This window comes from Lepisma saccharinum, chromosome 8 (assembly GCF_977018435.1).
Source record: "Lepisma saccharinum chromosome 8, izLepSacc3.1, whole genome shotgun sequence".
NCBI lineage: Eukaryota > Metazoa > Arthropoda > Insecta > Zygentoma > Lepismatidae > Lepisma > Lepisma saccharinum.
The window spans coordinates 80795837-80816467 of NC_139236.1; the positions used below are offsets into that span (position 1 = coordinate 80795837).

The 20631-nt window shown below is 42.8% G+C and overlaps 1 protein-coding gene across 5 annotated transcripts in view; it reads right to left on the minus strand.

Moving 5' to 3' along the window:
* The window catches only part of LOC145991200 (uncharacterized), a 58952-nt gene that overhangs the window by 22037 nt on the left and 16284 nt on the right, over positions 1-20631 (minus strand). For 4 of the 5 annotated variants that reach the window (XM_083127089.1, XM_083127091.1, XM_083127094.1 and 1 more), the window contains exons 5-9: positions 9966-10046; positions 8847-8906; positions 7382-7432; positions 6979-7023; positions 5593-5640 (exon numbers count right to left, since the gene is read on the minus strand). In XM_083127089.1, coding sequence (XP_082983215.1) covers positions 5593-5640; positions 6979-7023; positions 7382-7432; positions 8847-8906; positions 9966-10046 — 285 coding nt within the window. The remainder of the gene's footprint in view (positions 1-5592; positions 5641-6978; positions 7024-7381; positions 7433-8846; positions 8907-9965; positions 10047-20631) is intronic. The other variant, XM_083127090.1, reaches the window with a different exon arrangement.

Consider the following 20631-nt stretch of genomic DNA (forward strand, 5'->3'; position numbering starts at 1 on the left):
CGGTTCGAAACAGGATTAGTTGGCACCCGAAGCTCACGAGATGAGCAACAAGTCCCAAATTGCGCCTCACCAATATGGGGTAGTGGTAACTACCGGTTGTTCAGTTCAAGTGATTTTTTTGTGTGTGTTGTTATTGTGTCTACCTTTTTCACGGCGAAGAAACGAATCGTAAGATTATATTTCTGTACAAGTTGCAAAGTTTAAAACTTTAAAAAACTGCTTGTCTCGGTCGTCTGAAAGATGTTTGGTGTTGGAAAATACGTAGTACAAAGAATAAAGAACATCGATTATATTCTAACATGAAGATAGCAGAATCAGCTTTAGCGTTATTTTGTCGTGATCCCAAGGAATGTCGAGTATATGGTGTGGTTATTTCGGAAATCGTATGTGAGTCAACGTGGGTCTGAACTTATATAAAGTACTTCGCAACGACGAATGGTCGAAGACAGACAGCTTCACACATTTCGGAATAAGGTACAGCACTGTGTTTTCTTACTAGTATTTTCTTATTCTTTTTCAGCTGTTTGACTGAATTGAACGTTTGTTCATTTACTACCAAGCGCTGTTAAGTTTTGTCCAATTCGTATTCTACTGCAGTTCATTTATTCTGAAACGTGTCGTGCTTACCTTGCCTCAGATGACGTGATTGTGTAGTTACATTAGATACTGTGGATTAAAACTGAATACAGTATGTAACATTGTTATTCGTACAGGCAAGAGTTTCAATCTTCCTCGCATACAGCGCCACCGCTATTCTGGCGATTTCGTGCAGTTTGCAACTTCGTAACAAGTTTGAACATGCATGCGCGCTCCCCGTCAAGCGGAATGCTGGCGTAGGTATTGTTGTAGGCCTATCGTCTATCTATCAGCGTGTTCGAAATGGGCAAGGTGAAGGAACTTAGTTCCGATCTGAAGGATGATATTATAAATTTGGCCCTTAGAGGTTATTCGCTAAGGAAAATTGGACAAACAGTCAATAAATCACACTCCACAGTTCAATACAAAGTAAACAAATTTATAGAGGAAGGTTCAACACAGAATGTGCCGAGAAATCCAAAAGAGACACGGTTGAATAAACGTGATGAACGCTTTATTTTAAAAAGAGTGCGAGAAAACCCCCGACTAAGTGTTCCTCAGTTACGACCGTTAGTAAAAAATGTTGCTGGCAAGATGATGTTCGATCAAACTGTCCGACGTGCCTTGTGGAAGCACGGATATTATGGCAGAATACCACGAAAGAGGCCGTATGCAAATAAGGTGAATCGCAGGAATATACTTTCATTCGCGAAAGAGCACATCCACAAGGACCAGGAATTTTGGGATAGTGCCATATTGTCAGACTAGTCCAAGATTAATATATACGGGTCAGATGGGATAAATAGGGTCTGGAGAAAATCAAATAAAGACAATGATCACATTAACACAGTTCCAACAGTTAAACACGGTGGTGGGTCATTAATGATTTGGGGTTGTATGGCATCCAAAGGTGTTGGTACCATCCAGTTTATTGATGGTATCATGGATGCATATGTCTATTTGGACATATTGAAGAACAATGTAAAGCAAAGTACCCAAGAAATGGACATGCCGCCTATCTACATATTCCAACAAGACAATGACAGTAAGCATAAGGCGCGAGTTAACATGAATTGGCTTATATGGAATGTGCCCAAACTACTACAAACACCAGCTCAAAGTCCAGACTTAAATCCCATTGAGCATTTATGGGAAACTTTGTAGAGGCGAGTCCATAAAGCAGGCGTCAAGTCCAAACAAGAGTTGAAAACTGTTGTGCAAGCCGAGTGGAATAAAATAAGCTCTGAAACATGTCGGAAACTGGTTAATTCTATGAAGAACAGGTGTCAAGCAGTAATTAAAGCCAAAGGATACGCATCAAAGTATTAGTACTGTCAGTCAATTTGCTCTGAATATACTTTTTCTTTTATATTATTAAGTGTACGAATAGAAAAGTTGCACAAAAAATGGCATGTTTCTCTTTCAGTTTCATTTAATGTATTATTGTCATTGGTTATACAGAATTTGGGAAAGATTTTATGTTCCTAATGATATTAGTTATTGAATTGTAAAGAAACAATTTCAAAAGAGTGTATTTCCTTTCAGATATTGAAGCATTTTCTTTGAAAATCCGTGTGTACGAATAAGAATGTTACATACTGTATGTAGATGCCTTGTATATCATTATGTTGGTCACATTACGCTATTTGCCACTGATCAAGTTACCACCACTTTTGAAGCTTCGATTTTGTGTTCCGAAAGCTCGGTTTCAAAGTTAGTCAAATCGTATACGGACGGTTTGACATTTCTCTCAGTGGGGCGATCCTTCAATTGTCAACATTGGGAAGCGATGTTGCCACATTTTCGTGCATTCATTGAAGATGTGTTTTGTGCGGGGAAAGGTAACGTGTAGCATGGTTACAAATATATGTATAGAATTCCCTTCAGTAGAAAAAAATACCTGTAAAATTAATCATCCTAACGGTTTTAGGCGTGAAAAAGTTGAAACACCCCAGTTAAAGGATTCCTAATTTTTGCTTGTTTCATTTGGAATTGGATTGAGATCGATGACGTGCTATGAGTGTTCTATTTTCACAATCGTACTTAACATTTTACGCCGGTCCCCGTGGCAAAGTGGTTCGAATCCTGGCGTGGGCATAGATCTTTGTTAATGTCCATTCATCAATCTCATGGCACAAGAAGCGAAGTAAAATAAAGCTAATCAATCAAAAAACAATCAATTAATATTTTGCTGATAACATCTCGATTATTATTCTTGCTAAGCAACAACTTAAAAACAAAAGTTGGGAGGGGTAAAATGTGTCTAAATATTTTATTTATGTAAATGTATACAGGGTGATTGGTAATTCGACCTATTCCTGGAAAGGGGTAATACTGGAGCACATTTGCAACAAATTTGACCCTATGCACCGTGGGTCGGAAATCAATGGGTTTCGAGTTATTGCAGTTTGTAGATTTTCGTGACATATTCCGACTTGCGACCAAAAAACTACTAATTGTGAAAAAACTACTACACCCTGGACACTTAATCGACACGTTGCTAACAGCTGACGAATGAGTGACTACTGGGGAAAAAATATCATGCCCAAAATTTCCATACGCACAGAAAGAAACAGTCATTGGTGCACACGTCATGAAGAAATTTGGAAATTATCGTCTAATCGAAGTGGATTACTCAAAAAATTGGTAACACACTTAGCGTATAAATTACGGAAAAAACTTCCTCGTTTCATAAGCTCTCCAAAAAGATATAAATGTTTTCAACTGGCACACGGGTTGGGGGAAAAAATCTGAATAAAAAGCGGAGAAGGCGCGCTGTAGACATCTTTGTAAAGTGAAAAGAAGTTGTCGATGTGAGAAATAAAGGGACGAAAATGAGTGAAATAATAATGTTATCTACCATTCACATGCTTCCAGGTTGTCAGAATTAACTGTTACAAAAAGTACAAATCCTGTTAAAATTGTCTCCTTCGGTTACGTATGCAAGCACGCAGCCTACGGTGTACTTCACTCGCGTTGACCATTGGCGTACGCAGTATATTTTTTTCTGGAGGGGCTGTAATTGTAAAGGTGGTTAGTACATTAGTTCTAGCAGGCGGGATACACAATAAAGCATTTCATATATTTGGAGCTTTTCACTATTAAAATTGTACTCGAAGACAAAGATTGTAACCGGTGGTCATTTAATGGCGTGTTTGCACTTACACATTTCAGTTACACAGTTCTTTACTGATTTTCGCTTGAAGATTTTAATTTTTTCAAAATTTCGGGAGAGGCTGAAGCCCCATCAGCTCCTCTCTGCACACGCCAGTGGCATCAGTGGAAACAAAAGAAATGCATAAAGTCAAGAAAGATACAGGAAGGTTTACAAAAACGCCTCAATTGATGCATTAAAGTGCAACTCGACATAGAAAGAGATACTCACATACATCATATGATGCACTTTGGCGATACCGTTACAAGTAATACACAAAAATGTATCGAACTCGAAACCTGATTCTTGGCAAGGAAGAAAAAATACTCCCCAGTGCATGAATGGTTGCGTTTCTGGTGCATCGAATAGTTTGATGAATTTAATTTTCCGTGTGTGGATTTTTACAACTCTTCACTCACCAGTAAATGTATTTTACCAGCCATGTTTAATATGTGCGATAGTTCAGTACTGTTTGAAACTAGGGATGGCCAAACGGATCCGGATCCAAAACTTTCGGATCTGGATCCGGATCCGAGAGTTTGGTATCTCAATCCTATTATACTATTACCACACCTTAAAAGGTATTATGATCTTCGATTACAAAGAAATTTTTCATTTCATTTTTTTTCAAGTGTTGTTCCTAAAATACTTTGCTACGCATCGGCTAACACACTCGTGCACAAAAATAATCTTACTTGTTTAACATAAAATGTCAGAGGTGATTTTGTAAATGCCATTGAAAAGAATATGTATTCATTCGAATGTATTAGAAATGGAAACATAGATAAATGTGACACATTCCATTCCAGGATGAAACCTTTAACACATTTAACAAGATAGAAATGTTATACAAAAATTATACAATTGTTCTACAGTTACAGTTTTACAAATTAAAATAAAACATTATAATATTATGCAGTGTTATATAATTACAAAGTGTAAGACTAACAAGGGAGGTTATCTAAATGTCCCCCTCCTATTTCCATGAAACTTGACAGGTGTATAGAGGAGCCCAAAGGAAGAAATACGTATTTTTTGTTTTGGCTAAAAAACTGTTCTAGAGGGCAACTTCCCCCCCCCCCTCAAATGTCAAGATGAGGACAAATTTAAGTGGGCATTTGACCCCTGTGTCCTCCTCCGATTTTCATGAAACTTCGAAGGTGAATAGAGGGGCCCAAAGGAAGAAATACGTGTTTGTTTGTTTCGGCTAAAAAACTGTTTTAGGGGGCAAAACCCGCTTCAAATGTCAAGATGAGGACAAATTGACGTGGGGATCTGACCCCTGTGTCCCCCTCCGATTTCCATGAAGTTTGGCAGGTGTATAGAGGGGCCCTATGCCCCCTGTTTCTTCCTATGCCATATTTACGTGGTTTCGGGGTCAGATCCCCACTTCAATTTCTCCTCATTTTGACATTTGAGGGGTTTTGCCCCCTAAAACAGTTTTTTAGCCGAAACAAAAAGAAAGTATTTCTTCCTTTGGGTCCCTCTATACACCTGCCAAGTTTCATGGAAATCGGAGGGGGAGACGTAGACGTATATATATATATATATATATATTAGCAGGTAACAATATGTTATAAACACATTCTTACTTTCCAAAGAAACGCTCATGTGGGATGGCAAAACGGATCCGGATCTGAAAAATCCAGATCCGTTTGGATCCGGATCTGGCCATCCCTATTTGAGACACGTTTCACTCATTCCTTCTACCCCTATTTTGAAACTGAACTCGTCCTTCCACCCTTATGTTGAAACTGGACTCGTCCAAACATGCGCACTTGATTCGATAGTTGCGAGCTCTGGTTGCGACTATACTTTGATTCGAAAGCATAATGTTTTGTAATAAAATAATATGTACTTACTACCGTAACCTTTGTCCGTGAGAGATTGAAGCATTCTGTCTCCATTTTCTGAAATATAAATTGTTAAATATAACTTACAATGTTGCTTGTTTACTTGCAACAAAACTTACTTTCAATGAAACTAAATTGCCTGAGTACAGCGGCGGATTAACTAACGCCCTTATGTCGTGGGGTGAAATGTTTCATTATCTCGCCTTCTTGGTTCATTGGAAGTTTATTGCTCTTCTTACACACTGCTTCAGGACAATCATATAATTTTAGACGTCTATGGACGTCTTGTTACTCCACAATTTTCAGTTTCAAACATTTCTACGGGTAAACGCCTAAAATTTTAGACTTAAGGTGATCACTTAACTTTAGTCGTCGTGGGCCGATCATATAAGTTTAGGGGCTTAAGGTCGAGTGGTTAGTTTTAGATACCATGGGGAGAACACTTAATTTTAGAAGTCAAGGCGCGATTGCTGAATCACAGGTTTCAAATTATAACCACTTGCTCTCTTATTAATTTATGATTTATATCTTTTTAGGTTTAAACTGCTGGCAATAATTATTTACTCTTACATTAATTAACTGAACATCCGTTGATTTTGAAAGAGCAGTGAGAGACTGACCTCACTGCTAAGAACGTCCTGAAGCGGGGTTTCGCGAGTCTCCGCGAGATGACTCTGCCCTTATTAAAACAAAATTAAGGTGACGTACAATTATAATTATAATCGAAATAAGAAAACGTAATAAATTACACACATAAACTATAAAAATAAAAAAAAAAAAAATAATCCGTTGCGCAACAGCCCATGAAGGGCCTAGGCTTACCTACCGACTGCCGGTCTCCCTCCCACACTTTCCTTCGTCACCTCTAAGCGTGGAGCCCGACCCTGTGGCCGAGTGGTTAGCACATCGCGCTGCGACGCCAAGGGTCCCGGGTTCGAATCCCGGTCGGGTATGGTTGTTTGTGAATGTCCATTTTCATCCATTTCATCATTTCATCACTCATCCCCATCTTCGCAAATTAGCCAAGAGGCACAAAACGCGAAGTAAAATAAACTAAATCAATCAATCAATCTAAGCGTGGAGATCTTCAACCAGTATTGGAATAGTCGGGGGGTCGGCCCGACGTATCCCCAGCCGTTATAGTAGGTCTCCGTGACCTACTCCTCCTCCTCCGTAGTCGAGCGGGTTAAGGCGTTCACTCGTCTTGAGATCGTTCGCTGCGGGACGGCGTAGGTTCGAATCCGGCTCTGGTCGGAATTTATTCGGCCTACGTATAGGGCCGGTGGCAACCCACCATCGTGAGGAAATTGGGGAGCTCCGAGTGAGTGAGCGTAATCCGGTCACGGAGACACATAAACTATACCAGAAACAAAATAATTTCTTCAACAGCATTACCTGCATTGCGCATAATCTGCGATATATGTTCTGTCATGTTATTTCCTGCAAAAGAAGAGAAAGAGTCAAATTTCGTATTTTATTTTAAACGGAGGCAATGGCATTCCAAACAATTTTATATGATGATTTTGCCTCCAAAATATTTTTTCATAGTTCTTGACCTGCACTACGTATTGGGATAGTTTCTGTAAAGCATTAATATATTTACCATTAATAGATGAGCGTCAGTTCGTGTTTGGCAGAAATAACTAGGGTAGTCTACCCTGAATCCCAGCCCTGCAAAAATGTTACATTGTCATGGATGTTAAAACTGAGATGAGTCAGACATTGTTGACCGTTATCTTTATTGTTAACGCTTGCTATTGCTACAGAAACATTGATGAATTCAGCACTTGTACATTACCCATTGGAATCTTGTTGTAGAAATCCTTGATAAGTGCTTCCCAGTTCAAACCTGCAAGAAGACGAGAATCAACCTTAAACAGTGCACGGGATTGTTGGTTTGCAGATAACGAGACTTTGGTGCCTATCCCCACAACCACTAGTATAATCCTCTGTGGAGCTTATGTTGTGCGCTGTCCATGTCGGTCTGTGAATGTCATTTCACTGTTCATCCTCCTCTTCGTGAATGGTAAAAATGTGACAGAAAAGCGATGGAGAACAAATGATTCAATGACGCTTCTAAGAGTAGTTAAGGCAGGAACATGTGAAACTTTGGAAGTCAAATTTTCATACTAGTGTGTCCCAACGCAACAATTAAAACGAATTGTTTAACTCCGGATGAAGTTATTAAAGTAAGTCTATTCTAAAACTAAACTGTCTCTTGCAGTTAGTTTTGCAGTTTACGTGATGTATCTGCAACTAGTATCATAATGAAATACAGCATTTTGGACCACAAAATAGCGTATAAGCAGTAATATTCCTTTGGTCTTCCCAACTGTTATCGTCCATGATGTGATGATGGCAGTTTTTTACAATTTTAATAGGCTTTTTGAGAAAAGAGGGCCTCTTTCACTGTTTCTGGTGCAGTTCTTGGTCTTTTACCTTTGTAATGGGTTGTGTATGTCCTGTGCATATCCCTTACAACCTTGCACCTTTAACCTTCTCAAGGAACCTTTTACACCCATTAAGGTAGGATAAGTGCTTTAATATGTTATTTCCTAGTGCACTTTGAAGTGCCGACACAGTAAAACCTTTTAACCCATTCGTTCATTCTTTACTAATATAAACCACTCTCTCCTCTGTGAAATATTATTCGAGAATAAGTACGAGGGTAGGTCAAATTAAAACCTTAAAATTATGACACATTGTCTACAGACAAAATTTACACTAGGTATCAGCGCTTATTTACAAAGCAACTTCAAGGCTGCAACACTGACCCAGTGAGTTACATTTTTTTTGTCATTTTGAAGATGTCGCCTGCTCCACACACTTGCACCAGTGAAGGCCCTCTGGAAGCCTAAATGTTAGGAAATTCTCCAGGAAATGAAAATTCAATATCTCTACCACACCAACAAACTTAGAAATTGTGGAGAAAGTTGGACAATGCCCGTAGTTTACAGGCAGATGGGTGGAAAGATCTTGGCAGTAGCCGATAGATGACAGCACGTGCATTCCAAAGATTCTTCTTCTTGAGGTGTACAGGTGCTAGCTCAGATTTGTTAATATATGTAGATCAGCAATGGATCTAATATAGCAAACCTGTTCAACCATCCATGCAGATAATTAGTAGATTAAAAAAAAACTAAGGATTAAGGTTTGCATTTGACTCTCCCTTGTATAACACATATAGTTATGAATACTTAATTAGAATAACGGTAGGATATTCATTCTGTGCTGCTTATGAACAATGGCTATATACTAATTACCTTTTCTTCTCATTTTATTGGACATTAATTTAGGCATTCGTGTTGAAGATTCTGCTGGTCCTGGAAAAAAAATCGTAACAAATTATCATAGCTTAGTGAACGAATATTAATATAGTGGCCAAATATCCAAATACCCATTTCCACACACAAATGCAACATTGCTCATATATGCTACCTTATTGGAACAGCTTGCTGTCCTTTAAGTCCAAAATTTTACAGAGATTCACGTTCTTCATTCAATGAAGAAACAGAATCTAGTAATGAGTACATAGCGCTAGTTGAAACGTACCGAAGTCACAGTCCGTTTTGTCCAGGAAATATTGACTATCATTTCTTTCTCTTTTTCATTCAAGAAATTAATGAACAGATTAGTTAGTGAATATGACCATACCACAGGTAAATGCAAAACGTTTTATTCTATTATTTACAATTCAAAATTTAAAATTCAAACCTTTGGATACGGAGCCATGAGTAACCCATACATTGTGATTCCCGTGATTTTAAAATATCTGCGCCCTGTCTCGGGATTCTCTGGAACAACCGAACGGAAACAAGTCCCATTCTCCTGCCGGCCCCCTTGACGGAGTGGTCAGCACTTCGCGGTACGACGCCAGGGGTACCGGGTTCGAATCCCGGCCTGGGCATGGATGTTTGTGAGTGTCCCATTCACCAATTTCATCATGTCATCTCTCATCCCCATCTTCGCAAATTAGCCGAAAGTGGCGCAAAAATTGAAGTAAAATAAAGCAAATTAAATCAAACAAACAAGTCCCTGGGCAAGTAGAGACTCGAGAAGGCTCGAGCAACGAAGCGTGAGAGGCGATGTGAGCGCATTGAGGGGAAAGAGCAGCTTCATGTACCAGCCGTTTGCAGCAGCGTGCATTGCTTTGCTCCGCCAACTCGCTTCCTCCCCTTCTTTACCGTTATGCTCAACTTTAGTCCACAAACGTCCGAGACAGAGTGTGTAAGAGTGTAAAGACTGAATAGTGAGGATTCCAAAACTCAGAACATTTACTGTGTGTGTGTGGAATTTCTGAAAATTACAAATATATTTGGGCAATTGAGTCGTAATTAATTTTAAAACATTTCATTGTAGTATTTATTATAATCATACGTCACCTCTAAAGCCTTTCTGTCTTCGTAGCTTCTTTCGGCTTCTGTGGTTATATGCGGAGGAATCATCTTGGGATTCAAACATATCTACGAAACACAAAAACACCGTAAGGAACTGATTGAGCCAATGACGGTCTATGGCAGTTAATTATTGTTGCCATCGAGCTACGAATAGTAAATTACCAAGACCGTTTATAAAGTTTTAAGGAGTATTTTACACTTTCATGTTAAAAATTTCATTTTAAAGATTCCTTTATTACATATATATTTAAGGTAAAATTGTGTGTCTGTACCAAGCGGCTATCGAAGCCAAATTTGACATTCTAGTAGAGTGCTGCAGCGAGATGATTTCGCTCGTGGGCACGGACGACGCTAGATAGCGTACGGAATTGAGAGCTTCTTCGCTCGGGCGAATAACGCTCGAACAGGCAAAACGAGCGGTATACGCTCAAAGTCCAGCACTTCACGTATAATCGTAATTTGTCTTTCGTAGTGGGCCTTCAAATATGGATCGTGAGTGAAATTGAACATAGTCTTCATCCCCGCGTTAAACTGTAGTTTAGTCTATCTTAGCAATAAACAGTGCCATATGAAAATGAATAGATGATTATGGGCTGAAACTACCAGGGCGTATTTTTTCACGTATATATTTTTGCGATTATTGTCAAATTGGAATGATGAGAGATTCGAACTAGTATGATCGAGCGAATGTGGTCAAAAGCAGCACTCTACATTCTAGCTACAGAGCACAGTAGTGCAGTTTAGCCGGTTCAACGCCATCAAGTGGTGAGCTGAAGTGGTGAGCTCGCCTTAATGGATTTCTCTCGTAAGGCATGAGCTCTATTTGATGGCGCAGTGTTGCCAGCTTCTTACTTGAAAAAATCACTAAGGTTTTTGGGGTAACCTAACCTAAAACAAGGAGCTGGCAACTTTTTTCTCGCAGTGTTGCCAGCTTCTCACTCGAAAAAATCACCAAGGTTTATTTTTCTTGGTCTAACGTAACCTAAAGCAAGGAGTTGGCAACCTTGCTTGAGACTTGCCTTACAGTGCATAAAGCAAGGTTGCCAACCCACTGGTACTTTTGCCATAGCCTTTTACAAGAAAAAAAAGAGAGAGGGAAGAGTTAAACAACCGACAGCTTACCCACAGCCCTTTTTGCTCTAACCTAACCTAAAGCAAGGAGCTGGCAACTTTGCTTGTGCAATCAACCCGGTTGACCGCCCTCAAGTGGAGATCAGCGTTGCCAACTCCTCACTCGAAAAAAAATCACCAAGGTTTTTTTGGTCTAACCTAGCCTAAAGCAAGGAGCTGGCAACTTTGCTTGTGCAATCAACCCGGTTGACCGCCCTCAAGTGGAGATCAGCATTGCCAACTCCTCACTCGAAAAAAAAATCACCAAGGTTTTTTTGGTCTAACCTAGCCTAAAGCAAGGAGCTGACAACTTTGCTTGAGGCTTGCCTTACAGCGCATAAAGCAATTTTTGCCAACCTACACACACTAAACAAGGAGAGCCGACAACAAATATGTACTGCCGTAAAAGAGAGAGAGATGGGTGGATGGTAATATAGTATGTGTGTGCGTGTGCGCGTATAATATGTAGCATTATTAACTAGAGTGTGTTGGCAATTTACTTACAACTAAAAAAAAAAATAGAGATGCCAACTTTGCTGTAAGATGAAGAGAGAGAGAGAGATTTATGGCTGGCAAGAGTAATGAGCGAATGCGCCATATCGTAATTTTCCAACTCCGTATATCGTGATCTTTGTAAACCTCTCTCGGGGGAACATTGTGACGCAAACAAACAAACAAAATAATAATTGTTGTTTTTAGGATGCCTGGCCCCTATAACCTCGCCAGGGTGCGTGGTGCCCAACCAAAAAGGTAAAAGTTTTCTAATGGCTGCGGTTATAGATTACCGCACCTCTGTAGAGTTTCACGTGTTTTTTTTTTCCCCCAAACTTCCATGAAACCCTACAGAGGACCTCCGTAATGCATGCAACGTGTACTAACGACTCTAGTGTTATTTGATGTTGTGATATTTTTGGATATAGAGTTTTATTGTGAGATATAGATAAAAATAATTATGTTTATTATAATATTTTCTTGATGAAGATGGAGAATGTATGTGTGTGTTACAAATAAAGTTGCATGCTTATTTTTTTAGTGTGTGTGTATATGTTTTTGATGTTTCGACAGCATCTGAAACGATAAAAAAAAAATTTTATTGTTAATTTTCACGTGTAAAAACAACAACAAATTTTTTTTGTGCAAATTTTCTGATTGTCTCGTGCTATAGTGCAAAAAAGATATTGCAACTGATAGCTAATGAAATTGATATTTGTAACTGATCTGAACTAGTGAAATTCGTATTGTGCTATTGTAACTGATTGTGCTAGTGCAGAAAATTTCTTATTGTGCAAGAAAAGATGTTAAAAAACTTGTTAAAACTGCTCTGTGACCCTCTCGTTCTTCACGTCGTAGGCGAAGGACTTCTCTGCAATCAGGATGACACTGCATAGGGTATCCTCGGGCAAGGCATCGTGGAACTCGCAGACGACCTTGATGTTGGTTCGATCGTTGACCACAACCTTCTTTCTCTTAGATGTGTTGATGACGGTCATGGGTCTCCGTGCTTTGAACTCGCTGGGCGTGTAGTACATGTCCACGCTTCCCTCGGTTACGCGTTTGTAAGCCGAGAACGCTTCGTAAAGTTTGAGGTAATCGTTTTTGGTCACGTCGAGGTTGTAATTCTCGCGCGGGAACACTTCGTTGCGTCCATTCTTCAGATAAACGTTCTTGATCTTGCAGTCGTCGAACTTGCTGGAATCTTTTTCCTGATTCTTGTCCCTCCCGGTCTGAAAGAGCACTACGACGAAATCTGGCATGTCGAACTGTATGTTGTTGAACTGCGTCGTCACGTCGAATTCCATGTGACTTCCCGACGCCATCTTCTGCACGCACTGGTAACCGTGAAAGTGAATCGGCACCTGCGGACTTTTCAAGATCTCCGCTTTGTACTTGAGGGCGTAGTTCGTTTCGTATTCCACCACCGGCATTCTCAATTCCATGCTCCGGATGACGCACTTGGCTGCTTCGGGTAAAGTGTTGGCTATCGGCGTGGTGCCGTCCGGACCCAAAGTAGCGTATCGCATCAGTGCGTCGTTGTCGTTGGCCGCTCTTCGAAACGTAACGCGCAGTCCTCCCTTCCACATGATCTCCTTGTAGTCCGAGAAGAAACCCGGCAGCAGACGCATGGGAAAGAGCACCGTGTGACTTTTCGTCGATATTTTGGTCCCGGCTTCGAACCCCCCGGCCTGGTAGTACGCTGCGTCCGTTTTGGATAATTTCAACGTTTTAAATTTTTTTACAGGGTTTATTAAAGCACATATTTGAGGAAAACAACGCCACCCATATATAAATAAACCCCTCAAACTAATACTAATTAGAATTAGCCTACAAAATTTTTCTCGTAAGGCATTTTTTTTGTAAACACTCTACCACCAACAGATCACATATAAATAAACATACCCCCCAAAAAAATGCAATCTGAGAAAAGTTGCCCTGTGTGCAAGATAACCATATCAAGCGCACATTTTGCAAGACATTGTCGTACCTGTGCACCTGGTAAGCGTGTAACCGCTAAAAAATCATGTCCCAGGTGCGGTATACCTATTACCATTAATAATTTGAAGAGGCATATAACATCATGCAAAGTTGTTGTCGGAGCACCTGTTCCCCAACCGTCGACCAGCTCGACCAAGAGGAAGGCAGAAGCAGCCTCCATCAATGCACCACCCACGAAACGCGTCAAGCCTGTGGCGAAAGCGAGCCAGACTGCTTTCGAGCGGTTGTTAGAGGACTTTGTCATCACTTCGGAGGGCTCATGCGACGTGCGTAGCTTTTTGGAGAACGTGCAAGCCAAAATCATTTCCATCCTCGGCGATGCACTGGCTACGTACTCCACCAAATTCTACGCATCGCTACGTTGCCAGTACAAGAAGCCGTCCGACGAAATTTACAGCTTCTGCCACAACACCAAGGCGAAGACGCTGCATCTGGCGGATGTTGACAACCTCGAGGTCATCTACAACCAGTTTGCCGATGAGCTGGTGGCAAAACAGGAAGAACATCAAGCTAAAGGCTCGGGGGTTCGCTGTGTGGCGAGCCTCACGAACTGTGCGTCAAACTTTGCAAGTTCATACCTCTCTCCGCCTCCAGCTACGTCCCCTTACCACCTACCATTGCGGCAAAAAGGGCCGTCCTGAACATTCAGAACAGTGACGCCAAGTGCTTTCTCTGGTCAGTGCTTGCAGCATTACACCCTGTCCACTGGAAAAACCATCCACACCGAGTTAACCACTACCTACCCTATGAGGCAGAGCTGGAAGTTGCGATGGCTGGGATCGACTATCCCGTAGAGGTCCGGGACATTCAAAAATTCGAGGCTCGTGCGCGGTTGGCTATCAACGTTTACGGTCTCACTGACGAAAATGCGGTGTACCCTATTCGCGTGAGCGACGTAGACAACAATAATGCTCGAGAAATCCATCTCCTACTTATCAAGAACGAGACCCATCACCACTACACTCTTATCCGTTCCCTCTCCCGGTTGGTGTCGAGCCAAACAAGCAAACACGAACACCACATAGAAGTTTGTCGCAGGTGCTTGTCAACTTTTGACAATCAAAAACAGCAGGATTATCAGCAGATCAGAGGTCCCAACATCGCTGCAGAGAAGCTCGCTCGCCACAAGTTCTACTGTAGTAACAACGAGCCGGGTGTGGCAGTCTTGCCCAAACCCGGCACCGTGGAGCGTTTCCACATGCACGGTGCTATGGTGGAGCACCCCGCTATCATCATCGCGGATTTCGAGGCCTTCCTCAAACCCCTGTCCACTTGCGATCCAGATCCCGAAGTTTCTTCCACCACCCCTTACCAACTCCACGAGGCATCTAGTTTCGCATACGTTGTGGTGCGACGAGACCAGCATATCGCCCCCGAGCCCTACGTGTACCGTGGTCCCGACGCAGCCAAACACTTCCTCGAGAGGATGGTTGTCGAGGCCAACGAGATAGGGAAGGTACTGTTGGCCCCCAAGTCTATGCTCCCACTGTCCCCCGACGATCAGCGTAGACACGACGAGTCCATCGCTTGCCCTGTCTGCGTCAAGGAGTACACCGCCAACAACCGTAAAGTCCAACACCACGATCACTTTGACGGTAGGTATGTTGGTCCTTGGTGCAACGGATGCAACCTCATGGCCCGGGACCCGCGATTCATCCCTGTGTTTTTTCACAATGGCTCGGGATACGACTTCCACCACCTGATCAAGCATCTTGGGTACGACGACATGCGAATCAACGTCCTGGCACAGAACGAGGAGCGTTACATTAGCTTGAGCAAGTGGGTGCGAATTTCAGGATCACACTCTACCGTCGAGCTTCGCTTCCTCGACTCCCTGAGGTTCCTCCCGGCCAGCCTCGATGCTCTCGCAGGGAAGCTTAGCGACGAGCAAATGCTCATTACCTCAGCAAACTTTCCGAACTTGGACGCCGGCCTCTTCAAGCGTAAGGGAGTCTATCCCTATGAATACATCACAGACCCTTCCAAGTTCGCAGAGACGTCGCTACCTCCTCGAGCAAACTTCTACAGTCAGCTGCGAGGCTCGAACATCACCGACGAGGAATATCACCACGCCCAGTCCATGTGGCGCGAGCTGGGCTGTCGAACTCTCGGGGACTACCACGACGCCTACCTCAGACTTGATGTGACGCTCCTCGCCGACGTGTTCCAGACGTTCCGTGCAACTGCGAAGACCATCTACCAGCTGGACCCTGCCTACTTCTACAGTCTCCCCGGACTGGCGTGGTCGGCCATGTTTCTGGTGACGAAGATCAAGCTGGAGCTTCTTTCGAACGTGGACATGATGCTGTTTGTGGAACGCGCCGTGCGGGGTGGAATGGTCCAGGTGTCGCAGCGACACTCGCGCGCCAACAATCACCACATGGCCACCGGCTACGACCCCTCACAACCGTCCAGCTACATCATGTACACGGACGTCAATAACCTCTACGGACACTCCATGATGCAGCCACTCCCTTTTAGAGGCTTCGAGTGGGCTGACCCTTCCAACTTCGACGTCGAAAGCTTCGACGATTCGGAACATGGGTTCTTCGCCGAGGTGGATCTTGAGTTCTCCGAGAAGCTGCAGGATTTGTTCTGCGATCTTCCCCCTGCACCCGAGTTCAAGTGTCCACCCGATTCCAACCAGAAGAAGCTCGTCATGGATTTCGAGCCCAAAGAGCGTTATGTCCTGCACTACCAGAATCTCCGGTGGTTGATGCAGCGAGGGGTCACGGTCTGCGCAGTTCACCGCATCCTCAAGTTCGAGCATTCTCCATGGTTGAAGCCATATATTGAAGTCAACACCAAACACCGCACTGCAGCCACGTCCGAGCTTGATAAGGATTTCTTCAAGCTTATGAACAATGCGGTGTTTGGCAAAACTATGGAGAATGTACGAAATCGCATGGACATAAAATTGGTAACGAGGAAAGCACAATGTCGCAGGCTCGTAGCGAGCCCGTTATTCAAATCGAGGACTATTTATAATGAGCAGCTTGCTCTGGTGCATATGAGGAAGAGTGAGGTGAGGCTCGACAAGCCAATTTATGTTGGTGCCTCAGTATTAGACCTGAGCAAGCTGCACATGTTCGAGACGTACTACGACATATTACGTCCACAATATAGCCACAACATCTCGCTTCTCTACACGGACACGGACAGCTTGGTGTACCACGTTCGCACGGACGACGCGTACGGGGATATAGCCACAGCTCCATCTTTGGTTAACCTCTTCGACACCTCGGGCTATCCCCAGCCGAACCAGTACGGCATCCTGCCCCGAAACAAAAAAGTGCCTGGCAAACTCAAAGACGAGAAGGACGGTGATGTAATTCTCGAGTTTGCAGGTCTTCGCGCCAAGGCCTATGCCATCAAAGCCGAGGGCAGCGTTACCAAGAAGGCCAAGGGTGTCGGCAGACAGGTGGTTCGGGAGCATCTCGCATTCGAGGACTTTGTCGATTGCCTCAAGACCAGGTCGTCGGTTCTAAGAGAAGAACAACGCATCCAGAGCGTCGACCATATCATCACCACAAACAAAGTTAGAAAAATTGCCCTGGATCCCAACGACGATAAGAGGTGCGTCCTCGAGTGTGGTATTCACACATTGCCGTGGGGGCACTATCGCTTAGCAGAAAGCAAAACCTGCAACATATGTCCATCTTCAACAGAAGATTCATAAAAACAAAACAAAACAAAAAAAAACACTTTGACTGTCATTACAAAAAAAAAACTATGACCGTATTCTTAAATAACCAGCATGCCTATGAATTTGTTCGGTTTCAAAAAACAGACCATTATGGAAACCATACCAAATCATGAAGTCTTACCTTCCGTGTTACCTAAACTCAACGGTCTGTTGATCATTCACCTCAACAGCATTTGGACGAAACTGAATGACGATGTGGGCAAGATGTTTTATGTTTTTAATAACAATTTAGATTTCTACGAAATTCCGATCGACGGGAAACTTCAAATCACCGTGAATCCGGAAAACGCAGGCGAAATCAAAATTTCTACCGGCAAGAACATTTTTCGAATCAAGCACGACAAGATGCTTTCTAATATTACGTACGATGTTTCCGCAGGAGATTACCTTTACATGGAACTCCTCGGAGATTACGACAAACTTATTCCTCTCTTCGTAGAATTACGAATTGTTTATCCTATTATAAATAACCGTTAACCAAAAATGCCTAACGACATTTTCGGCAACACCAAGCGTGTAGACCATGCAGAAGAGATTCTCATGTTGGACATTCGAGTTAAGAAGTTGAGGACCGATTTGATCGCTTTGCAGGAAACCTTAAACAAAAGTTTAGAGTCGGAAATCGCTACGCTCCAAACGCAATGTCTCGACCCCATTCTGAAAATCGATTCCGAACTAAAAACGCTGATAAAAAATTATGTCGACGTACCTTCTTACGACAGCGTTCAAAATATACAGTTGAGCGTGGATTCGCTTCAAAATGATTTGGCCAAATTACAGCAATTTCAATCGAAAAATGAAGATTTGGAAAAATTGAAACTCGAAATCGAAGAACGAACTTCCGCAATAGAAAAGAATTTCTCTGAACTTCAAACCGTCGTGAACGATATAGACGCAGAACGCTTGCATGTCGTCGTTTCCAAATTACAAGAAGAATTCACCAGCACGTTGGAAGAAATTAAATCCAAGTTGCAGACTTTGGAAGATACAATGACGAACCTACCATCGTCGGACGAACTGCAGGTCATCGGTAAAAGCGTTGCGAACATAAAAATTCAATTGGAGGCGTATCGAGATTTCGAACACATTCAAACCACCATCGCTACGCTTCAGGCGTCCTTGGAATTGATCAACGAAGAAATTAAAAATATTCACGCCGAAGCGAGAGCGTTGACGAGCATTCAAGACACGTTGAGCACGGTTCAGCAGAAGATCGAATATTTAGAAAATTTAAACGTCGAAACGAATCTCGCTCATTTTCATCACGTACTCGACAACATACAGGGTGACTTGGAATCGTTACGGACGAGCGTGCCTTCGAGCGAAGATTTGGAAAAATTGAAAACGGCGGTGACGGCACTATCCGATTCGAGCGACATCGAAAGTTCATTGAGCGATCTCGAGAGTAAAGTGGCCAATCTCCCCACCTCCAAAGAATTGCACGCTTTGAAAAGAAACATATCTCGAATGCTGAAACGACTGGAAACGGAAACGGCGAACGTGGAACAGATTCGAGACGAAATTAGTTCGCTGGTGTCGACGCTGCCCACTTCGCAGAGCGTCGCCAACCTTCACACGCAGTTTACAGAGATGCGAAGCATCGTGAACGATCTTACCGAGAAGAGCTCGAAATTGAATCAAGTCGAGAACCTTCAGAACATCGTCGTCAACATCAGAGATCAAGTTGGAGTGCTGGAATCCACGCAGGAATCGACGCTGGCCTCTTTCGGTGCCAAGTTGCAAGAACTCAACGAAAACTACAAGCAGTTGAACGTGGAAGTGAAAATCAAACCGTCGTTTTCTACCGTAACGGATACCATAGTCGAGCATTTGCTGCCCATCGAAAATAAACTCGGACAAGTTCACAGCAACCTTGTTAGCGTCGACACTAAATTCGCTAAACTGCATTCTCTGCAAGCCATTGAAATCAACAGCGTACCCAATCAACAGAGAATCTCCACGTTCGTCGAAGGTAACAAACTGTACATGTTGCATCCTTATCATCCGTACTACAAGTTTCTCCTCGACGGCACGATTCAGATAAACGAATTTTCGTACTGGTCTCACGGTAGAAAAGCTAGCGTTCCCACCATGACTTTGATATCGAATCGTGGTGTCCAGAAAGCAGGAAACATTCCTCTGGCACGTTGGAACGAAACGCGCAACATATATGAAATACACGAAGACGAAGATCTCACCGTTTTCAACGTGAGTGCCGGCGATAAGCTGATCATTCAAAACACGAGCGAAGTACCACCCTCTTTGAATCCCATCACGCTTGTGCTTCTCTTGAAACGTAATCTCTAAACAAAAAAATGTCTAGGCAGGCCATCGTCGAAGAATTGCATAAACCTGCACGCCGCAACTACGAACGTTTGGCTGTGGTAACCAAGGGCATCGACGACCTCTGGCAAAGTGACCTCGTGGAGATGAGTAGCGGCAATTTGAAAAACGTGCATAAATTGAACAAGGGCAACAAGTACCTCCTCACCGTCATAGACACGTTTTCGAAATTCGCATGGGCTCTACCTTTGAAGGCGAAAACAGGAACGTGCGTCACGGAAGCATTCAAATTAATTTTTCGCGAAAGCGGTGGCAGACGACCACGGTTTCTGCAAACAGACAACGGTAAAGAATTTTACAACGCCGTATTCCAAAAGTTTATTCAAAAACACAAGATTCGACATTATTCGACCTTCAGTCACATCAAAGCCAGCATCGTGGAAAGATTCAATCGAACCTTGAAAACACACATGTGGAAACGATTCACGCTTCGGGGGAATTACAAATGGGTCGACATCCTGCCAGAACTCGTCGACACCTATAATGAAACGGTACACAGAACGATAGGCATGAAGCCAGCCGACGTTACCAAGTCTGACGAGCAGCGTTTAATTTCTACCGTTTACTGTCCAAAGTACACACCCACGACAAAAAAAGCTAAATACAAAATTGGAGACCAGGTGAGGATCAGCAAATTCAAACGCACCTTCGAGAAGGGATTCACAAAAAATTGGAGCACGGAACTCTTTACGGTGGTTCGAGTTTTACCTGGAAACCGACACACGTATATAATAAAAGATAGTAGCGGCGAGATTTTGAAAGGAAGATTTTACGAAAAGGAACTCTCTAAAACAAAACACCCCGACACGTACCTCATCGAGAAAGTATTGCGTAGGAAAGGTGACAAACTGTTTGTCAAATGGCTGGGACTTCCAGAAAAAAGTTGGATCGACGCGGACGAAGTGATCTTGTGAGTACGTGGAACGTGGTGAAGCGTCTACCGGATCCGGAAAGTCAAACGAAGAAAAAGAACGGCGAGTTGCTTCCCGACAGCATCCG